This window comes from Monosiga brevicollis, genomic scaffold (genome assembly GCF_000002865.3).
Source record: "Monosiga brevicollis MX1 MONBRscaffold_7 genomic scaffold, whole genome shotgun sequence".
Lineage (NCBI taxonomy): Eukaryota > Choanoflagellata > Craspedida > Salpingoecidae > Monosiga > Monosiga brevicollis.
This window is the reverse complement of record NW_001865044.1, coordinates 498,022-518,066: the sequence shown is the minus strand read 5'-3', so window position 1 is coordinate 518,066 and position 20,045 is coordinate 498,022. Positions and strand designations below refer to the sequence as shown.

Here is a 20,045-nt window from a genome sequence, read left to right as displayed (position 1 = left end):
TCTTCATCTTCTTTTTTTTTTTTTTTTTCTTTTTTGGGATGGGAAAAATCCTCCCTTGCTTTCGTGATTCAAACTGGCGATAAAACCCTGACTAGAGAAGTGTCGTTTCCCGCCACATCGGAACCAAGAATATTTATGCCGGGACTCGGCGAGCAAGAAGACGCAAGCATCGATTCAGGGACGGCGATGACAAACGACAAAGACAGCGGGTTTAGAGTTCGTCGTGTCCTTCAAGGTTGTCGTCTTCGTAGGCGTCGTACTCCTCAGCCTCATCATCGACCTGGGTCTTGTCGGCGTCGGTGACCTCAACCGAGACGCCGGCCTTGGCGTTGACAAAGGTCACGAGGGCATCGAGATCGCGACCACCCTCATAGCGCTCGGCCTCCTTGCCCTTGGAAAAGTAGATCAGGGTGGGGAAGGATTCAATGGCAATGTCCTCGACCTCGTTGGCAGTGGCGTCAATCTTGCCGATGACGATGGACTGATCCTCAAACTTCTCGCCGAGCTTGTCCCAGATCGGGGCCAGAGACTTGCAGTGACCGCACCAGGGGGCATGGAAGAGGACAAAGGCGTCCTGGTCGGCGCGGGCGACAGCCTCAAAGTTCTCGCCAGTGAGAACCTTGACGGGCTCAGCATCCCAATCTTCAGGGGTGGGCTCGGACATCAAATGGCGCTTGAGGGTGCCAGTCACATACTTCTCGCAAAACTCGAGGAGACCGGCATCATCAATGAGGTCACTCTCGTACTTGTACTTGGCCATGTCAGCTTCCAAGTTGATGACGCGGATAGCAGGGACGTCCTGGGTCTGATCCACGCCAAAGTAGTCGAAGATGCGGCCGTTGTCACCCTTGTTGCCATCAATGTAGATGAAAAGAAGCTTGCCCTTGTACTTTTGGGCGGCAGTCTCGAGCGACTTCTTCAGGCTGGGGAACTCTTCGTCAGAAGTGTCAACAAACATGAGCAGATGGCTCTTGACGTCACCGCCAAAAATCTTGGAGGCGGTCTCATCGCTGAACTCAATCACTAGAGGGAGGGACTCGGCCACGGCAAAGGCCGCAATGGCCTCGGTCTCGATATCACCCTCAAACTTGGTGTTTCCTTGATCAAAGTCCTTGAGGATAATCACCTGCATTTGGAAAATTGTCAAACCAACACGTGAGGCGAAGGCGCCGCAGCACCAAGGCGCGGACAAAAGAGACTGAGAGGGGGTAGGGGCGCACGTACGCCGGGAACGGCCAGGTCAAACTTGTCGGCGATGGCCTTGTTGGTAGAGATGGCATAGGTGAGCTCCGAATCCTTGGCGGCGGCAATAAAGGCCTCAGCCTTGGAATCAGTCTCCGAGGCGAAAACGCCGAGGACAACAACATCGTTGCTCTCCGTCACAGCGGCGAGGGCAGCTTCGGTGGTGACGGGGATGGCGGGGGGGCCAGACTTCTTGTTGATCCAGGCAACAATGTCGGCAGCCGAGCGACCACCAGTGTAGTCCGAGGCCTTGCCGTTGACAAACCACTTCAGGGTAGGGTAACCCTGGATTTCGTGCTGCTCAGCCAACTTGTTCTCAGTGGTAGCATCAACCTTAACGAGGACGGCACTAGCATCGGTGGCCTTGAGCTGGCCGGCCGCCTTGGCGTATTCAGGGGCTAATGAGGTGGGAGCACACAAAGTGAGGCGCAGAGTCATGCGTATGCGTGGCAGCACCAAGGGGTGTGGCGATGAGCAGGTCAAATGGCCAGCGCGCGGAAAAAGAGCTTACCCAGCGACTTGCAGTGACCGCCTAAGGTACGTGGATGACAGGATGGGCGAGGGGTGTAGGTGGGAACAGGGTGAGCATGGGCACAAGTTGATAGAAGAGCCAAGTATCCATCGGGCCAAAGGCAAGTGCAGTGCCAGAGACACGTCCTCCGTGTTTGGGGGATCAAAGGCAAGTTGTTGACTCGACTTACACCAGGGGGCATAAAACTCGACGAGGGCAAACTCATGGGCTTCCAAGACCTTGGCCAGATTATCGTCGGTGCCGATAATCACGTTATCATCCGTCTTCCAGTCGGCGGCAAAAGCGGCCACGGCCAGAGCCGCGAGCAATACAAGGCTTCGCATCATGGTGCTGCGGGAATACACCGGGAACGGAGATCGGAGGGGCAGGGTGCGGAATAAGATCAAAGCAAACGCATATGGTAGAACAAACAACACAAGCACAGGCTGGCAAAGCCCAATGCCGGGCCGCAGCCATTCATAATCATGGTGTGCGTGATCAACTCAAAAAAAAGCCGTGTGGGCCCTAATAATAAATTAGGTGTTTGAGGGCCCTAGCCATGCTCCCAGCAGATCGAAAGGGGTTGCCGCCTCGCGATCCGACATCTGTCTCCACCCTTCTTGCAAGGTCCATTTCCCATTCTTCCCCTGTCAGTCCTATCCAATGGTGCGTGTGTGTTGGCATTGCATTCACATGAGCTGCCGCGGTGTGCATTCAACGTACCCCGATCTCCGGTGTCCTTGTCACTGAACCAACGCGCAAACTGCCACATAGAGAGAGAGAAGAGAGAAGAGAAAAGAGAGAGAAGCGCGCCACGTCAGATGCTGCTTGGAAGCAAAATAGTTTCTGTGTTCGTCAGTGTCATGATGATGAGGTGTGGTTGTTGTCTTTGGATTACCAAGTGTTGCTGTGTGTGTGTGTGTTGTGTGTTTGTGGTTGATTTGCATTGGGGGTGAGATGCTGAATCATGGATTATTGTTGCTACAGGAGAGGAGGGAGAAGACGGACACGGGCATGGACGGATTGGCAGGGTCGAGAGGCAGGCCGGACAGCAAGACGGGATTCAAAAAGAAGAGAAAGAAGAAGAAGGAGAAGAAGAAGAAGAAGAAGAAGTGCATGGGAGAAGGCGTGGTCAGTACCAACTAATCCAGCAGTGAACTGCCTCACCATGGCCTTGCACAGAATGGGAAGAAACATAAGTTTGCATCAAGGCAAGGTGGGCCGCCGGTGAAGAGTTGAGCCGTCAACAGATACAACCCATAGCTGAGGAACGCGTCACTCAAAGGCGGCGAACAGACAGGCAAACGATTACACTCACAAGCCGACAATAACGACACACACACACGCTCAAAACCTTTTCTCGGCGTAGGCAAGAAAGAAACAGGAAAAGATGGGTATTAACCACGACGACAGCCAGGTCACACACGGAGTAGGGGCCAGCAAATGCCTGTTTTGCAATGACAGATACAGTGCCTACACCACAAGGTTCAAATCCATTCCACAGCCGGGTCCTCCGACGCGCTGGTGGTTTACCATGGAGACGCCCAGGGACAGTTGAGAGAGACAAGGACATAAAGGATAGGCACAGCCCCCCCCTCCTGCACCGCGTCTCCGTCAAGGAGAAAAGAAGTGCGTGCAGAATACATCAAGCACACGTCTACGTACAAACACACCAACACAAGACCGAGAAAGAGGGGCAACATAACAACTGACAGCACCAGCACTACTGCAATGCCTAGAGCTGATCGGGCTAGGATAGAGGCACGACCCAGGGCTCTCTGACCAGATACCAACAGTCTAACTTTGCCCACAGCAGAGTTGGACCAGAGGTGGACAGTCTTGAAGAATCACTCTGGGAATTGGCCACAGTCACAGCACTGGGCGTCGTACTCCGGTCGAGAAACAGGGCACCGTTCATAAAAGCGTGCAAAGGGGCCGCTTGTCAATGTAGCGGTTGTCCCTGTCCTCAACGCGGCCCCACACGGACGGAACCAACGGGTCGTGTGTAGTCTTGCAGTAGCTCATGATTCTATGCCAGGCAAGTGCAAAACAGGATGACTTCAGCGCGGTCTCGGCAGTGGTACCAGGTTCATTTGCACCTCGAGTTCCAGTTGCCGTGTCAGCCTCGCCCGACCCCTCTCTCTGGGCAGGCGCGCCACAGGCAAAAAGAGGCACCCATATGAGAGAGAGAGAGAGTCAAAAGAGGATCTGCTTACCCTTTGCTGGCTTCAGAAACGGTGATGCGCTGCAACTGGGATTGCTCCTTCAGCTGAGCGTTCTGCAGACGCAGGGCCTCGAGGCGTTGTGCGTCACGGGACATGCTGGCAAATGCACAGGGGAAGTGATGTCGGTGCTGTCAAGAGGGTGCAGAGCCACAGTGTCCAAATGATAGCTGCACAGCAACTCAGCAAAGGCGCCCGTTCGTGGGGCGGACCAGCTGCCAACTGCCGATTTTGACAGAGAGGGCAGAAATGGCCTCGAGTACCAGCCTCGCGACCTTGAGCTCCGACGGATCAACAGACGACGCTTCAGTCCGCGCACGACAAGGCGGGGAAAGACGTCAGCTGATCAACAGTCGTGGGTCAAGTTCTCTTTCCCCCTCCCTTGCAAAAAAAAAAAGGAGTGCAGTGGTGGTCTCAAAAGTATATCTGTACGCTTTGCGCGCGACCTATCGCAATGGCAACCCGAGCTGTTGAGCGAAAAATCACAGAGAGAGAGAGAAGAAGAGAGAGAGAGAGAGAGAAGAAGAAGAAGAGGGAGAGAGAGAGAGAGAAGAAGTGAGAGAGAAGAAGAGAGAGAGAAGAAGAGAGAGAGAAGAAGAAGTAGAGAGAAGAAGAGAGAGAGAAGAAGAAGAGAGAGAGAGAGGGAGAGAGAGCGCGCGAATTCGAGAGAGAGAGAGAGCGAGTTAGATAGAGAGATCAGGCAGAAAGAACAAAAGAAAATTATAGCCAAACAAAGGTTGGCATCCCACATTGCCATGAAGGTACGTAAGTGCTACATAAACCTTGCGGCGTTACAAGTGATAAATACGGGCCAATCTGCGTCAACTGTAGTTTCTTCCACATTAAGATGCCTGTGACGATCAATCATCCGCCCCTTTTAATTCGGAACAACACATGGTAGCGGCCTTTGGGTAGGAAGTTAAGATCTTATGCCAATGTCAAGCGGTTTGTGTTCTTGGCGGTGGCGTTCTGTCGCGCCGAACTGCGTCAAGCTGCCACATGACTGCCTATGAGCTGTGTCTCGACTGCGTCGGCCGCGGTCTCGTGTCAATGTCGCCGTCGCCTTTGGTCAACTTGCCCGACTTCCGATGTTGATTCAACGTTTTCGCTCTTCTGTCAACCTTGTCTTTCTGCCGCAACTTTTCAAATCGTTGGGGCGCTAAAATAGCAGCTCCATCAATTCACCATCTCGCTTCCAAGCCATTCTAAATCACCACACAACACCTGTTTTCAACATCTATTTTGCGTACGTCGACACAACCACTGCATTCTCTTCTCTCTCCTTTCGGTGTGTGCGCGCTCGCTGGCTCTCTGTCTTCCATTGGCAGCCAGTGGCACCTCTCTGACGAGCCGGGCTGCCGCCGAGGCGGAAATGCAGGCCACGTGGTACTCATGCTTGATTGTTGGATCCCCAATGGCAGTGCACCCCGTCCTTACTCGACCGATTTTCCTCCGTCCAATCACCACCAGCATGGTATGTATACAAGGCTGTGAGCAAATGAGAATGGAATGTCACCAAGTGGCGGCACGGCCGGCGACAAAGACTTGAATGCTGCCTGGCGTGCGCAGCACGGGCGCGATCTCGCGATGACGTTGCCAAAGCCCTCTTCTCATCCTTGCCTCGTACCCTTCCTATGTACGGATGAAACGATCTCGTCCTCGCAGATGCGTCTTGTGCTCGCCCTGGCCGCCCTGGCCGCCTTTGCTGCTGGTACGCTTTCATTGCAGCCCTTTGAAAAGGCTTCCAACTCCCTGCTCGCGGGTTCCTCTTCGCTTTTGCAGGCGATCCAAACATTCCGCTCCGCCAGACCTCACGCTCACACACATGACCGCTTGGCTGCTTGGGGGCTACCTTTGCGTAGCTGACATTTGCAGCAACCCGGACGTCAAGTCCGAGCCTTCCATCACTGGCTCCCCCAACATGTACGATCAGACCTCGTACGGTGTCAAGTTCAGCGTCTCGTGCAACGGCAAGCGTGTGGTACGTCGTCAAGCCTTGTCTGTTCTTTTCTGACTGCTTCAAATCCTCGATCCCTGTGGATGCGAAGTACCAAGCAATGTTGATGCACTTTTCGTTTCGTGTATGAGTGTGTGTGTGTGTGTGTTGATACAAGCACTCACATTTGCCTACCTGCATAGACCGAGCCTCTGACCGCCTATGTCAACGGCCAGTTTGTGCCCGTCGCTAGCTCCGCGACCGGTGACTACCAGGTTTGTTGGGCCCCAACCAGGAGGGAGACAGCGCACCACGAACCATGCGTGCTTTTGCCGCGGATAATGTGGCTCACTTGTGTCGATCTTGACTCATTGCGTAGGTGAGCTGGTTTGCCAAGAACAAGGACATGTCCTCTGGTACCACCGTCGTCACCTTCTTTGACGCCGCCAGCTTCCAGGCCGCTGAGGAGGTAACGATGCAAATTCACCTCCGCCGCCGCCCAACCCAATCTTTGCATCTCTGTTCTGTGCCTGTTGCAAAAGCCGCGGCGAATTCTTTTCTCATATCAAGTCATATTGCGGTTGCTATTCTTTGCTTTTGCCTAGGCTGCCAAGCCCGTGTCGGAGGCTGATTTCTCCATTGCCGTCCCTTACTCGGTATGTGCTCTCCTCCCTTCTGATTCTGGTCGTGTGCGCATCCTTCTCATCTTTATCTTCTGTCTTCTTACCTTGTCTGAATCAGGTTCCCTCGGCTTTCTCGCTGCCCGTCCCCGCCGAGTTCATTGCCATGTTTGTGCTGGGTTACCTGGTCTACTTTACTGCCAAGGCATCCGCCGCAAGCAAGTAAATTCGGTCTCAATCCCAGCCATCCCCCTTTTTTCTTGTTTTTTTTTTTTTTTTTCTTGAAAACCCTTTGACTTTGTGTGAAGAGAAACAGAAGATGAAAGCGCGGTGGGAATGATCCGATAGTCTTGTGGTTGCAACCTCCATAAGCATTTACATGCAAACATTTCAAAAAATAAAAAATCGACAAATTGACAACTCCCTGAACTTCTGCCCTGCTCTCAGCTTAGCGTAGCAAACTTAATCGTGAACAAGTATGTGAGACAGAGTTTGTGTATGTGCATGTATGTGTGTGTGTGTGTGTGTGTGTGTGTGTGTGTGTGTGTGTGTGTGTGTTGATACATGCACGTTCCGTGCAGGTCGAGCTTCTGAGCGCTGGGGGCGCAAGCTGAGAGTGTGCGACCAGTCAATTGTGTCTGGCTCGACCCGAGGGTCGAAAAAGCCTTGGATCGAAATGCTGGGGCTTGATGACGTTTTTATCTTTGGATGTAAACCTTGGCTTATACCTCTCCAGCATCCACAATGCGCACCTTCTTGCTCGGTTTACCACTCTCCGAACCGACGCCCTGAGGCAGGCACGAGGCGAACAGAGTAAGGCCACGCTTCGATGGAATGACACGGCTCAGGCAGGGTATCGTGTACCTCAAGTTGACTCAGCAAAGACATGCCCTCCATCACGTGACCAAACACGACGTGCTTGCCATCCAGCCTAAGATTGGGCCACATGTTGCGTGTGACATTCCACGCGAAAAAGCCAACCGGCAGGGGAGGGTATGTTTAAACTCCCAAGAGGGAGCGCGAGTGCGCGACCACGCACCACTCGGTTTTAGCAAAGGTCAAGAAAAATTGCGAGCCGTTGGTGTGACGACCCGAATTGGCCATGGACAGCGTGCCTATCATGTCAAGGATCCAGGCGGGAAATCGTTCAGGACTAGCCGTGATACCAAGATGCAAGAGAACACAGAACCTCGTCTTGTTGTTCAGTGGGCGTAGGCGTACGCACCAGGGCCCAAGTGTTGCAGTTGGAAGTTCTCGTCCTTGAAAGTGCGACCATAGATTGACTTGCCTGCAATGAACAAGACGAGCAAACGAGCATTCAGTCAGGTTTGACGACTTGAGAGGAATAAAACAAAGACCACACGCGGCCTGATGTTCTGAAGAACGCAACGAACCGCCTGTGCCGTTGCCGGCCGTAAAGTCACCACCTTGGGCCATAAAGCCTGCGATTACAGTCACATTGGCATAAGGGCATGGGCAGGAGATGGCACGGAAGTTACAGGCCTAGAGCACTTTTGAACTCACCAGGAATGATGCGGTGGAATATGCTGTTGCGAAGTCCAAAGCCTTTGGCATGGGTGCATAGCTGTCGAAAGTTCTCGGCCGTCTTGGGCACAACGTCCGCACGCAGCTGCATTCAGGAGTTTAGGGGCCGAGGGGGGGGAGATGAGTGGACGCACCGGGCGGGTGCTTCTCGATTGCAAGCCAATTGCAACGAGGGGATCCGAGGTAAAACGACAGCTGTGCTGCAGGTTTGGGCGGAGGCGAGTGTGCCGAACAAACCTCGATGACCAATCGGCCGGCCGGCTGATTGCCAATATTGATGTCCAAATACACTTTGGGGTTGTCAGAACGAGCGCGCTTGCTCATGGGCTCGCCTTCATCGGTGTCCTTGTCGGACTGTAGCTTGGCCAGGGCCTCTGTCTCCATGTCCTTAGCTGCCTTCCCGTCAGCCACGTCGCCATGCTCGGCAAGCCAAGCTTCTTGTTGCCACACTGAGAGATTACACCAGTGCCATCAGACCAATGCAGTCAGGCCAATGCAGTCAGAAGCAACGGGGAGGTGGGCAGGTGTACAGCCATCCCCAAACAATAGCCATCAAACACGGGGTTCCCGCATTTGAGGCACGTGAAATGAAGACGTGGCATGTGGAGAGCGTGAGGCATACATGGCTTGGCAAGGTTGAGGTTGCGTGTGACGTTGGCCACGTTGACGCGCAGCGTTCGGCCATAAAGCTCTGACTCATGCTATCATCAGGTACAAAAAGGGGCGAGTCAGCGTTGATCGAGCCTCAAGGTGAACGTCTGGCAACGTAGTTCCCCGCGAATGTACCCTCATGGAGGGGGCACACGGGGTCAAGGCGGACAGACCTACCATGTTGTCAATGGCAGCTTCTGCGTCCTCAAGCGTTGCGTATTCAATAAACGCAAACCCCTTGTGGTCCTCTGCGAGTCGATATGGGTGTGAGTGTAACTGCCGGCAAGTCAAATGTTGCGGCTCGATCCCAAGAAGGAAGCAATGACGCACGGGTTTGGAAATCAAGAGGTAGCTGCAGTTCCAAAATGTCGCCAAAAGGGACAAAGGCATCGCGCAAGACCTCCTCTGTCACCTCTTCCGCTAGACCGCCCACATAAAGCATGCGCTTGTTCGCCTTGAGCGCCATGCTGTCGTGTTTCGCAGAGCTTTTTTTATTTCCAGTTCTTCGCAACGCAAAGGTTGCTGCTCCTTTGGAACAGCTAGGGCCTTACAGTGGAGAATGCAGAATACCGGGTGAGACGTCGAGATGACGGCTCTGCTACGCCTGAGCGGCAGACCAAGACAGTCCAAAGCAGGACATTTGAGCCATGGAGCATGGGGCAAGCTCGGCCCCTAGCTTGATCAGTATGTGCTCTCTCACCTCACAAAGACACTGGGGGATTTGCAAGAGCGCACCCTTCCACCTGGCCGTATCTCCACCCGCTGATCCAGTAGCCAGAACAGCTCCACACCACGCACGCCAACCTCACGCCCCTATCCTTGATCCCGTGAGCCTGACCTGGTCACCACCGCCGCCACCACCACCACCATCAACAGGTGCCCGCTTCGATTCGCAAAAGCCACAGCGAGAGAGAAGAGAGAGAGAGAGAGAGAGAGAGAGAGAGAGACAGAGAGAGAGAGAGAGAGAGAGAGAGAGAGAGAGAGAGAGACAGAGAGAGAGAGAGAGACAGAGAGAGAGAGAGGCGCTACCAAACGACATGCGGGATCAACCAGCGGTAAAGTGTATCAGATATCACACTTCCGCAGATGCCCCCCTTATGGCTTGTGATCGCGCAGGCACTGACTTTTTCTACGGCAGCCACGAGGGTGAAGCAGGAGCTGGTGCTGGTGCAGGTGGAGGAGCGACAGAGGTGCGCGGTGCGGGGCATAGGTGCGTGGTGGAAGATGGCATTCTTATTTGCGCTGCCGAGTGTTCAAGGATGAATGTTGCTGATGCTGCCGATCTCGCGCGCTTTGCCACTTGTCAACCCTCCAGCCTTGACCTGTGCTTGATCTACGCACACCTCCTCTACTACGACTCGGTGCCTGTGATCAGAGGATTTGCTACCGGTTAATCAGGAGACGGGGTTGTAAAGATAGCACATCGGCATGGCCTGGCGCCGATAGATCCAGTCTCAGGCCCAGCCGTGCAAGTGTGCGCAGACGATACTGCCCCACGACCTCGCTTGAGCCGAAAGAGCTCGGATCTGTTTGCGTCGGAGTGTTGACCGGCAGCATGCCCAAATTCATCATCCAGCGTGTCAAGAATCGTCTCTCGTTGCAGCAGCTTCGGTTAGTCTGTCGTTCATCTTGGCATTGTGAAGCAGGCCTTCGGCTGCTCGCACTACCATCCTCTGCTGGCCTGATTTTCACAGCTCACTGCTTGGTGCATCTTCACATCCCATCCTGCTCATGATCACACAACAACTCAACAACGCGTTTTGGCATCAACCAGCATCGTCTGGCAAGAGCTTTCGGGGGCACAAAATGAGCCGCACGAGCGTGAGGCTCTCATCTTGGAGGGGCTTCAGCTCCTCGTCGAGATCGTGGTCTGGGGTGATCAGAACGACTGTCCTGAGGTGGGTAAACCAGGCTGCGTCGAGTCCGGCATGTCATTATCCCCCACCGTGTGACGCTTTGGCCGATCATTTACATCTCGACACTTTGTTCCCGTGTCACAGATTTTCGAGTTTGCAATGGAAAATCAGTTTATGGCCTTTCTTCGCCAGCTTTTATGCCAGGACGCGCCCATCTCCATCTACAAGCAAGGTGCTTATCGTTCGCCCTGCTGTCGGACAGACTGATGTACCGAGCTCCTCACTCGAGGGCTTGATCAGATGTTCATCAACCCACCAGACAGTCAAGAATCATGACGTGCTGACTGTTCCCCGCGCATGTGGCTCACACCCATATTGAAACATAGGCCTGCAGGTCTTGTGCATCTTCTTCGAGAGCCTCAAGACGCCCACGTCTCTCTGTATGTGGCGCGTTTGCTGCCGCATGGTATCATGGCCTGTCTTGCCCACGACCCGCAACCCCTGTCTCACCCGTGCTGGATGCTCAGTTTACATTCTATCAGAGAACCACGTGAACGACATCCTTAGTTTCCCATTCCCACTTGAGCTGGACGAAGAGTTGCTGGGCTACTACATTTCCTTCATGAAGATGCTTTCTCATCGCCTCAATCCCAACACGGTCGCCCTCTTTTGGAACGAGGTTGGCGTCTCGGAAACAAAAAAAAACAAAAAAAAAAACTGTTGGTTTTCTTCCAGCCCGCGGAGCATCTCACCACGGCCCTGCGGCTCGTTATGTTACAGCACCAGCAAAACTTTCCTCTTTACACCGAGGCCGTCAAATTATTCGAGTACCCTGATGCGATGGTTCGCACTTCCGTTCGGAATCTGATCCTTCTCATCTTCCAAGGTCCGATGACATCGAACCTCTGTCCAACCAACTCGAGTACCGAGCACCACCTGCCTACCCTTTCGCTTACTCATGCGGTGAAACACGGTGCCACGATGCACAGTGAAGGAAGAGGTGCTGCAGGATTACGTTCGCGTTACAGGGGCCCCACACCACCTGTCTCAGCTGGTCAAATCAACGGCCAAGATCAGCTTGCAACTGGACGCGGCACTTCGTAGTGGTGAAAGGTACGGCGACATCACCCGGCTCGCGCTCGCTGATTTCATGCCGGCTGTCACGTGGGACAATTGCTAATGCAACCTCTGTGATGTTAATGCCGTCCCCTGGCTTTGCCCGTTGTATGGCCACAGTGGTTTGGCCGGTGGCTTGATCGTGGAGCACCTTGATCTGTTTCAATACATGAATGATCTCATGGTCTTGCCTCAACTGGCCGATGTAAGCTTGGGATCGAGTTGCGCTCATCATCATCCTTCCACTTCATCTTTTTTTTTTGAATCTTCTTTTGCTTTCTTGTGCTTGTACAACCTCTTATTCGCGCTGTGACTACCCGTCTCACCTGTTCTGCGACGGTCCATATCTCGTGCTTGTTCTAGGATCTGCGCAAGGCTCTCCTCGAGCAGCTATTTGTGCCCTTGTATTGTGGGAGCTTGATTACCAGCGAAGGCCCCATTTCCCGGCACTTTGCACGGCCGCTGTCCACAGCAACGGCGCTATTCATTCTGGCACAGGCCCTCAACGTGTTTGAGGACTCGCCATTCTTGCACGCCATCGTGGCCACTTTGCTTTACGGTCGCAGCGATTACGACATTGCACAGCACGAGCATTCGCGATACGCCAGCGATGACGATGAGAGTGAGGATGAGCGCCCAAGCGACCGCGAGGCGGACAAGGAAGACCACAGCTCAAGCAGAGACGACGACAAGATGAGCGGCTCCATCTTTTTCCGGCCCATCATTGACTGTCTCTACACGGCCGAGCAGCGTTGTGATACGGAGGCATTGCCGGCGTTAATGCTTTTGTCTAGCATGATGGAGAATCCAAACGTGAGCGCAGCGGCCTTGCGGGGTCGTCGCCTTGAATTCATGGCCCCCGATGGCGCCATTGGCGACTACAACCAGCAACTGGCCACGGCCCTGTTAATGTTGATGGCGCGAGCCTCGACGCTGGCACCGGACATGCGTCTTCCCTCTGCCACAAACGATGACAAGAAAGAGGATAATGTACCACAGTACCGGCTGATCACACTCACGCTGGCCATTCGCTTACTAAACATGCTGACCACGCCCGTGTCCTCACCCACCCCGACGCGCACGCCTCGACGTGGTTCTCTGACCTCGAATCTGTCCTCGCCGAGCACTCAGATGTCGGATGCCACTTCTTTGGATGGTGGAGAGCGCACGGGAAGTGCACCACCGTCAGTAAACGGGCCCAGCCATATGCTGCTGCGTTCAAACGCCGTCAACCGCTTTTTGGTGGGCTCCTCTTCGCCAACCACGGGGCGCGCCGCATCTCGCAGTCACCTCCTAGACTCGGACAGCTGCTGCAGACTCATCCCCGAGCATCAATACATTGTGATGCGGGTCGCTGCCATGACTTTGAAGCAGCTCAAGGATATGTACACTATCGAGATGACCAAAAAAGAAGACCGCTCGGGCAAGTTTTTGGATATCTTTGAGCTCGAGCACAAGCGCCTCCAACCACTGCGTCTTGTCCGCTTGTTGAGCAGCGCCACGTAAGTTTGTATTCGCAAGCTCTGTCCATCTCTGACTCAGCCTTTGGTGTGGACTTTGATGGACCAGGCTCATCCTACGGGCTGATGCCATTGTATATTGCACAGAGTTGTTATGCCACCCACGAGCAAGAGGCTGCCAGGGGTTGATTTTGAGCTGCGTTTGCCTGCAACAAATGATGAGAAGCTGCGACGCTCCATTCAGGTCTGCCTGGTGGCGCGCAAATTTTACTTTGCCGTGATCGGTGAGCACGACAAGGAGCTGCCGTTGGCCCAGCCGGACTGGCCAGTGGCAATTCGAGATACTCTCCCCTTTAACAAGCACCATGCCATCATTCCTTGTTTTGCCATTACCACGCACAACGGCAAGACGAGCCAAACACGCGTTATGCTCAGCTTTGACGAATGGCGCCTCATTGTGTTGGAGCACAGCACCATCAATCACGGAATCGTGCGGTATGTCAGTCGGCCTTTGAATCGGCAAGGGGGCTGAGAACCACGTCTCGCTCAAGACGATATTTTTGCCTGTCTTTGGCCTTGCAGGTTGCATGCGGACCTCTCCTGTGTTCACGTCGAGAAGGACTCGTCTAATACACGTGGACTGGTCATCAGCGTTTACGAGCGGCCACGCCACCCGGGTCGTGGTGATGAGCCACAATTGGTTCATACGGCCAAGTACACCTTTAGTGATCACATCAAATGCTATACGGCTGCTCAGGTGAATATTAGTACTGTGCCTTGCATATGGCCGGCCCAAGGCGTGCTTGCTTTGGCTCCCTTGCTCATGTTGCCTTTGCCTTTCCAACCTTTTGTATGTGCCAGCTTTTAGAAACTGGGCGCAAGAGCCGCAAAGACGGCAAGCTTGGCGCAGTCGCACGCTTGCTCTCAGGCAGCTATATCATCGAGGAGCGGGCCCTGCTGTTGGCTGAAAAAGCTGGCTTTGCGGACCCGCTGGCCGAAGCCCTAAACCCTTTGGGTGATGCTCAGCCTGCTTCGAGCGCTGTGCTTGACGGGGCAAGCGATGATGATCTCGAAGATCAATCGCGCCCTGTTAGTACAACTCCAGCGCCCAGCGATGCCGTGGTGCAGGACGTGAAAGAGGATGAATTGGGTGGGGAGTATGAGGAACCATAGACGAAGGGCCCAGGCCTGAGGCAGGGCATACGGATAGGCGGGTGAGAAACACCTGAATTGATTTTGCTGTTGAAGAGCAAGAGCGACAAGCTGATGCACGGTAACAATTGCTATCGGAAGCCTTGTTTGTTACAAGAGCTTTGGCGCACCATGGTGGCCCTACTACTGTTGCCCACTCTGCCCACATCGCTTGCGCAAAGGGGTGCCTGATATCTTGTTTGGAAAGCGTATCCTGTCAAAGCTAGTCAAGCGCCATGCGCGAAATTCGGACGAGGGTCTCTGCCACCTCAGGGTGGCCAGCTTCCCGTGCCCTGGTTTGTCAAAAATGATGGCGACAAAAGACGGAGCAAAGGCATGATTTGATGAACATCGGGCCATAGGCAGTGGGTGTGCTTCTCCTTGAGGGTTGAGAAGGAACAAGCGTACCTGGCTTGGGCAGTGGGAGGACGCGGATCCAGGTTTAAGGGTGCGCCGCAGGTCGTGGCGTTGACGCGGAGGAATGAGGCCACATCCTACTCAAACCAATACGCAAGCGCAAGACGATGCGTGTGCTCGGGTGCGTATAGGCAGACACATGTAGCATGCACAGGTGAGGTGATAAACAAGTCATACCTCGTGGCCCATCATTTCAGCTACTTGCAGCGCGCTGGCACCGGCCATGGTTGGGTTTGGAGCGTCCACATCGGCACCATGTTGAACCAGCAGTTGCACCAGCGTCAAATGACCTCCACTAGCGGCGACATGAAGCGGGGTATTGCCTTTGTGCGAAGGGCTATGATCGCCGTGCGGGCGCCCAAAACAGGATCCATGGGTTATGATCGGACGGACAAGTAAAAGGCAGAGGGCGAATGCAACGGGCCGCGATGACTTGACCCGACCAACCGGTTGATTAAAGGCTGCGCATCGTTGGCCAGCAGCATGGTGGCCACGTCCATGTGCCCCTTCACAGCGGCAACAAAGAGTAAGCTACGACCGAGCTCATCTGTAGCTGCCATATCGACCAGATTGCGTTCCAAGTAATAAAAGAGAACATCGGCATGACCGAGCTCGGCAGCCAAAAAAGCTTCGCGCACTGCAGCGTTGCTCGCTTGCTCTTTGACACTTTCAGCCTCATTGGGTTCTGATGAATTCCGACCGCTAGAGATGGCAGGCAACGGGGCTAGTTGGGACGCAAGGCGAACTTCACTTGTTGAATCGGCTAAAGAATCATTCAGTTGCTCTGGGTGGCCACCTCCTGCTGCGGTGGCTCCGCGCTGTTGTGTGCGAGTCAGGGGCCGATGACTGTAGCTGCGGCTGCCAGACGAGGTGCCAGGTCGAGCAAAGCCTTGTTCAATCTATTCAGCAGCCCCATCATCACACGAGGTGTCAGGTGGAAGCCCTGGGCGACTCGGATGATTCGACCCCCCCCGGCCAACCGGTAGAAAAACTTAGTGGGCTCGCAAAGTTGTGCGATGCACCTGATGTTGGCTCAGGCGTTGGAAAAATAAAACAATGGCGTAGAGAACGGAGATAATGGCGAAGGAGCGAATGGCCAATAGAACGCTCTGGGCTTCTTCGCTCTGCCAATGGAGCATTCATCGATGAGAAGCGTTTCGATATGAGGTCACGGCCCCAAAGGGCAACACACACGCAAGCGTTGCAAAGGCCAAGTGATGGCGTGTGACTGGCGAGGAGGCGTAGTGAAGCAGACAGCGAGGGTTTAAAAGAACACAAAGGAATCGACCATGCACGAAACTTACGCATCTGTCGTAGGTGATTGAAGTCAAAAATTGGCGAAAAGCCGGGGAGCCCTGTGCCAGTGTGACGTGCAGCATATCCAGAAACCCTGTTCAGAAAAAAAGAATGAACGGGGTGAGTTCGAGACATGGGAGGGAGATTGACGCCTGTCGCGCACTGGTGCAAAGGTCCCCTCGCACTGACCAGCGCCGTCCTCCTCGTAAAAGGTACCGGGCATCTCAGGGAAGCAAACGCGCAGGACAATGCGTGCTTCCTGGTCCGAGATACCTGCCTGAATCAGGCAACCGGTGAAAGCAATAGCGTGAGGTAGTGACTGCGCATGCATCTGCAGCTGCATGAAGCATGCTATAGCAAGACTGTATTCTCTGAGCATCTCCGAGCACGCACGGGAGCGAGCAGGCGCAGCTCTTCGAGAAAGAGCTCTTGCTCCATCTCCAGGAGCTCATCTCGATTCTCATCTGAGATCTCGCTCAGCCAGAAATGGGACAGCAGCACCACGGTCGTTTCCTAAGGGAAGGGGGGTGCAGTCAATAAGGTCCTTTCAGCTCAGATGCGAGGGGCGTGCCTGGTTCGAGGCAAGCAAGCCGGGCGGCTTCTGTCACGTATAACCCAAAGGAGCCAGGTACTGCAAGGCCGTACTGCTTCCTGTAAAGCCTGGCGGATAGCGTGTAGTTTGGTGCCAGTTCGTTGGAGGAGGTCTTCGATCTTATCCGGTGTGACCTGGCCGAGGAAGCGAGAGAGGTCATGGGAGGACGCTGCGGCCGTGGTTGGGCGGGCTTGAGTCAGAGCGGCGGGGATGGGTTTGAGAGCGCGGCGTTTGCCCTTGATCTCGAGTGGTTGCTATGCGGGTAAGGATACAGCCGTGTGAGAGGCAGCACGGGGTGCCAGTACACCATCAGTGGAGGGATGTGGCATTAGCCGAGTACAATTTGTCCCGACGACAGCGATGTTTTGCGGCGTGATGTACCTTAACGACCCCCGTGCGGGCGCCAGCGGCGATGGCCGACAAGGGGGGCAAGCCGTCACTCATCGTCCTGGACCAGAAAAGACCACAAAAGCCAAGCTTTGCTCAAGCTCGCCACGCACGCCTTCTGTGCCCTCGGTCCACGCAAATTCGGGACGGCGAGCTCCCAAGACCAGTTGAGGGCGGATGAAAGGGCGCTTCCAAATGAAGAGTGGGAGGTGAGCTCGAATCAAAATTGAAAACACACACACACACATCTTTTTCGTTTTTTTAAAATTTTTAATTCTCTCTCTCTCTTTCTGTGTGTGTGTGTGTGTGTGTGTGTGTGTGTGTGTGTGTGTGTGTGTGTGTGTGTGTGTGTGTGTGTGTGTGTGTGGCTGCCATCTCTTTCTTTGTCGTCGTACTTGTCGCCTGATTACTTGGGTGACCTTGATCCCTCGGCCTCTGGTTGTCTGCTTCAGGCTCTGTCTTTCCAATATGGCCTTTGTGTGCGTATCGGCCTCTGTTTTGATGAGAAAATGCCATGGTCATCGGGCTGAGATCAGGGCCCAAACAATATTTGCACGTGCTATGGGAGATGAGTGGGAGTGGGCACCTGGTGCAGACGGTGTGGGGACAGACGCACGGAACAGCCACGTCAACAGGTGTGACAGTCAACATGTTAAGATTGCAGTGCAGCCTGGCTGTGGCCCGTGTTGTTGCCACAGGCGTGGAGGATTGGGGAGTTGGTGCCACTCGAGGTGACATTGGCCACGTTGTGGCAGCCGAAACCGGCCTTGCTGAGAACGTTGTGGCGAGGTAGGGTTTGATGATGAACGGCATGATGTTTTCGGAAAGAGCGAATAGAGTGCGCGGTGCATGTGAGAATCTTTGAGGTCCTTCTTACCTGTGAAGATTGACATCGGTAAAGTGGAGACCCTCGCAGGGCCGGCTCGCCGCACAGTTGAAGCAGCCGGCGGTGGGCAAATCTGTTGACCACGACATGGCAGAGAAGACAAAGATGTAACACAAAAGAAGGCATCCAGAAGTTAGGACGGCAAAGCCAGGGCCAAGAGCATTGGTACTGGTGGGGGCACACACACGGGCGCCATTCCAGCCATTGCGCGTAGCTCAAGGCCTACCGTAGCCTGTGATGTTACGATAAAACATTTGCGAGGCAGATAGCCAATGGGCAGGCGGGGTGCCTGGGCGTGGCTCGCAACTGACGGCATCTTCCTCAAAGACGTTGATGTACAAGCCGGCATAGCGAGGACTGCACGGCAAAAATATAGCAGATGTGTGGCCGGTGAGCAGCGCGCTTCAAGCTTTGGGCAAGTGTCAAAACACCGGCACCTGGGTCGTTGGGTTGCACGGCCAACCTGTGAATCTCAAAATTCTCCCAGGTGATATTGACAGCCTGGCCCAAGACGGTATGATACGCTTCGTCAATCTTCATTCCTGCGCCTGTCAGTTTAGCCACAGTTGGTTCAGGCAAGGCGGGGGGTGAAATATGATCGTGGCGCGAGCACAGGTCACTCTTGGGCAAGTGCGCGATTGAGACCTTGGTTGGTGCCATTAACAAAAAAGTCGCGATAGATGACATCGCGAACGGTAATGTTACCGGGCACAACAATGGCCACGGCCGAGTTTGTGCCGCACTCGCAGTGCACACGCTCAACAAGAATGTCAAACGAGTCCCGGTCCCCATAGATGGATGACCTGCGCCCGGCGCGAGATTTGCCGTACGGGATGAGGCAAGCGCAGGGAGAGGTGAGCGTCGCAACCAAGGCATGGTGCAGCAGCGGAGCAGGCGGGGGGCGACCCTGCGCCATACACACTCGTAGGCGTTGGTGGGAATACAATCATCGCCATTGTGAACAAAAATATCGGCCACATAGATGTGTTGACCGCCAATATTGATGCCATCGGTGTTGGGTGCCGAGGTGTAGCCGCCGCAGCTGTCCAAGCCCGACTCGATGCGCAAGTGCGTAATGTTGAGATGCTCGCCGCGGCTAAAAGTCGGGGACGCGGCGAGAAAGCAGAATGCGCCAACATCGGGGTGAGGATGCAGCGTTGTCAAGTGTGGCCAGCGCTTGGGAGACCATCGAGCAGTGGCAGCTCACAAGCGGGTATTCCAGCCCGGCGAATCGACGAGAGTTAGTCCGTGTACATTGAGATTGATCGCGTCGTCAACGTGGATCAGGACGGGTCGGGAGATGGTTTTCCCGTATGGCCACCAGCGCCAGCCCTGGCCTACGCCAGGTTGCCTCACGCCGAGTAAGCAGGGTCGCAGGGCCTGGGTCAGGGCAAGGGAGGGCTCAGGAACTTGCCATCAATTGTGCCGCTTCCGAGAATGGATAGATTTTCCGTGCGCTCTTCTGGGGTCGCGAGAAAGCCACGCGTGTCGTTGGGGTAGGTGGATATGTCGTGCCACACTACCAAGATGGCATCTGCATGGTGTCGGGAATCAGAAGCGGGGTGGTCCCACGGTTGAGGCGGAGGAAAGGCTTGCCTCTTGGATAAAAGCGAGAGGGAGCATTTCACCCACCAACGTCAATTTCAAAGGTCAAGTTGCTTCGCAGCACTAGGGGCTTGGAGAGATATGCACCCGGACCGTTCACGAGCACGTGATCGCACGCCTGGATGGCTTTTTGAATGGCAGCCGAGTTCTCCGTTTGATTGTTGCCTGATCATTGTCGCCATGTCAAGGGACGGGGCGTATGTGGCAAGGGACGGAAGAAACACGAGTGCAATGGCGATGACGATGCGCCGTCACATCGAGTGCAGGGAGGTGCGGAAGGTCTGCTGAACGTACCGACAGCACCATAATCAGTGATGTTGCACGGCTGGGCGCGAACGCCTGGACTGAACCAGAGCAACAGGCATGTAGCGAGTAGCCCCACACGTGCTCGAAAATCCAAACAAGCCCTCATGATGCAGTCCCATGTACACAGCCAGGGCGTTTTCCTTTCCAACGAGAAGGCCTCAGCGCCTCCATTCAGCTCAAAAGCGCGCCCTGGAAAGATCTCAAAA

General features: G+C 54.5%; 7 protein-coding genes across 7 annotated transcripts in view; 3 read left to right on the top strand and 4 right to left on the bottom strand.

The window, feature by feature from the left end:
• Nucleotides 1-157: 157 nt before the first annotated feature.
• Nucleotides 158-2,100, bottom strand: MONBRDRAFT_20649 (uncharacterized protein; the record flags this gene model as incomplete). Its single annotated transcript, XM_001744813.1, has 4 exons — nucleotides 158-1,126; nucleotides 1,225-1,640; nucleotides 1,754-1,774; nucleotides 1,944-2,100. 4 exons carry the CDS (start codon nucleotides 2,098-2,100, stop codon nucleotides 212-214), a joined length of 1,509 nt encoding a protein of 502 aa, XP_001744865.1. The 3' UTR covers nucleotides 158-211.
• Nucleotides 2,101-2,710: 610 nt separating this feature from the next.
• On the top strand, nucleotides 2,711-3,311 carry MONBRDRAFT_24560 (uncharacterized protein; the record flags this gene model as incomplete). The annotated part of the gene is made up of 2 exons (XM_001744986.1): nucleotides 2,711-2,884; nucleotides 3,123-3,311. The coding sequence occupies 2 exons, from the start codon at nucleotides 2,711-2,713 to the stop codon at nucleotides 3,309-3,311; spliced, it is 363 nt and encodes a 120-aa protein (XP_001745038.1).
• A 404-nt stretch (nucleotides 3,312-3,715) lies between these two features.
• On the bottom strand, nucleotides 3,716-4,732 carry MONBRDRAFT_32004 (uncharacterized protein; the record flags this gene model as incomplete). The annotated part of the gene is made up of 3 exons (XM_001744812.1): nucleotides 3,716-3,782; nucleotides 3,970-4,074; nucleotides 4,422-4,732. Coding segments are annotated over 3 exons (483 nt in total), but the record flags the coding sequence as incomplete, so codon positions are not given.
• Nucleotides 4,733-5,640: 908 nt separating this feature from the next.
• Nucleotides 5,641-6,757, top strand: MONBRDRAFT_24558 (uncharacterized protein; the record flags this gene model as incomplete). Its single annotated transcript, XM_001744985.1, has 6 exons — nucleotides 5,641-5,686; nucleotides 5,838-5,956; nucleotides 6,115-6,186; nucleotides 6,291-6,380; nucleotides 6,517-6,567; nucleotides 6,653-6,757. The coding sequence occupies 6 exons, from the start codon at nucleotides 5,641-5,643 to the stop codon at nucleotides 6,755-6,757; spliced, it is 483 nt and encodes a 160-aa protein (XP_001745037.1).
• A 496-nt stretch (nucleotides 6,758-7,253) lies between these two features.
• On the bottom strand, nucleotides 7,254-9,599 carry MONBRDRAFT_18666 (uncharacterized protein; the record flags this gene model as incomplete). Its single annotated transcript, XM_001744811.1, has 11 exons — nucleotides 9,428-9,599; nucleotides 9,058-9,273; nucleotides 8,905-8,975; nucleotides 8,699-8,777; nucleotides 8,314-8,525; nucleotides 8,056-8,161; nucleotides 7,926-7,973; nucleotides 7,757-7,819; nucleotides 7,571-7,646; nucleotides 7,396-7,462; nucleotides 7,254-7,319 (listed from the first exon to the last, which is right to left on the bottom strand). Exons 2-11 carry the CDS (start codon nucleotides 9,191-9,193, stop codon nucleotides 7,254-7,256), a joined length of 924 nt encoding a protein of 307 aa, XP_001744863.1. The 5' UTR covers nucleotides 9,194-9,273; nucleotides 9,428-9,599.
• A 683-nt stretch (nucleotides 9,600-10,282) lies between these two features.
• MONBRDRAFT_24555 (uncharacterized protein) lies at nucleotides 10,283-15,166 on the top strand (the record flags this gene model as incomplete). The annotated part of the gene is made up of 12 exons (XM_001744984.1): nucleotides 10,283-10,338; nucleotides 10,502-10,625; nucleotides 10,728-10,815; nucleotides 10,970-11,262; nucleotides 11,364-11,469; nucleotides 11,573-11,696; nucleotides 11,820-11,904; nucleotides 12,063-13,201; nucleotides 13,307-13,654; nucleotides 13,742-13,916; nucleotides 14,021-14,316; nucleotides 14,899-15,166. The coding sequence occupies 12 exons, from the start codon at nucleotides 10,283-10,285 to the stop codon at nucleotides 15,164-15,166; spliced, it is 3,102 nt and encodes a 1,033-aa protein (XP_001745036.1).
• The window catches only part of MONBRDRAFT_7382 (uncharacterized protein), a gene marked incomplete at both ends in the record, with an annotated part of 6,236 nt that continues 1,335 nt past the window's right edge, over nucleotides 15,145-20,045 (bottom strand). The window contains 10 exons of the mRNA XM_001744810.1: nucleotides 15,145-15,666; nucleotides 16,072-16,157; nucleotides 16,253-16,340; nucleotides 16,457-16,576; nucleotides 16,709-16,909; nucleotides 17,037-17,103; nucleotides 17,920-18,001; nucleotides 18,155-18,285; nucleotides 18,851-19,024; nucleotides 19,136-19,308. Coding sequence (XP_001744862.1) covers nucleotides 15,145-15,666; nucleotides 16,072-16,157; nucleotides 16,253-16,340; nucleotides 16,457-16,576; nucleotides 16,709-16,909; nucleotides 17,037-17,103; nucleotides 17,920-18,001; nucleotides 18,155-18,285; nucleotides 18,851-19,024; nucleotides 19,136-19,308 — 1,644 coding nt within the window. The remainder of the gene's footprint in view (nucleotides 15,667-16,071; nucleotides 16,158-16,252; nucleotides 16,341-16,456; nucleotides 16,577-16,708; nucleotides 16,910-17,036; nucleotides 17,104-17,919; nucleotides 18,002-18,154; nucleotides 18,286-18,850; nucleotides 19,025-19,135; nucleotides 19,309-20,045) is intronic.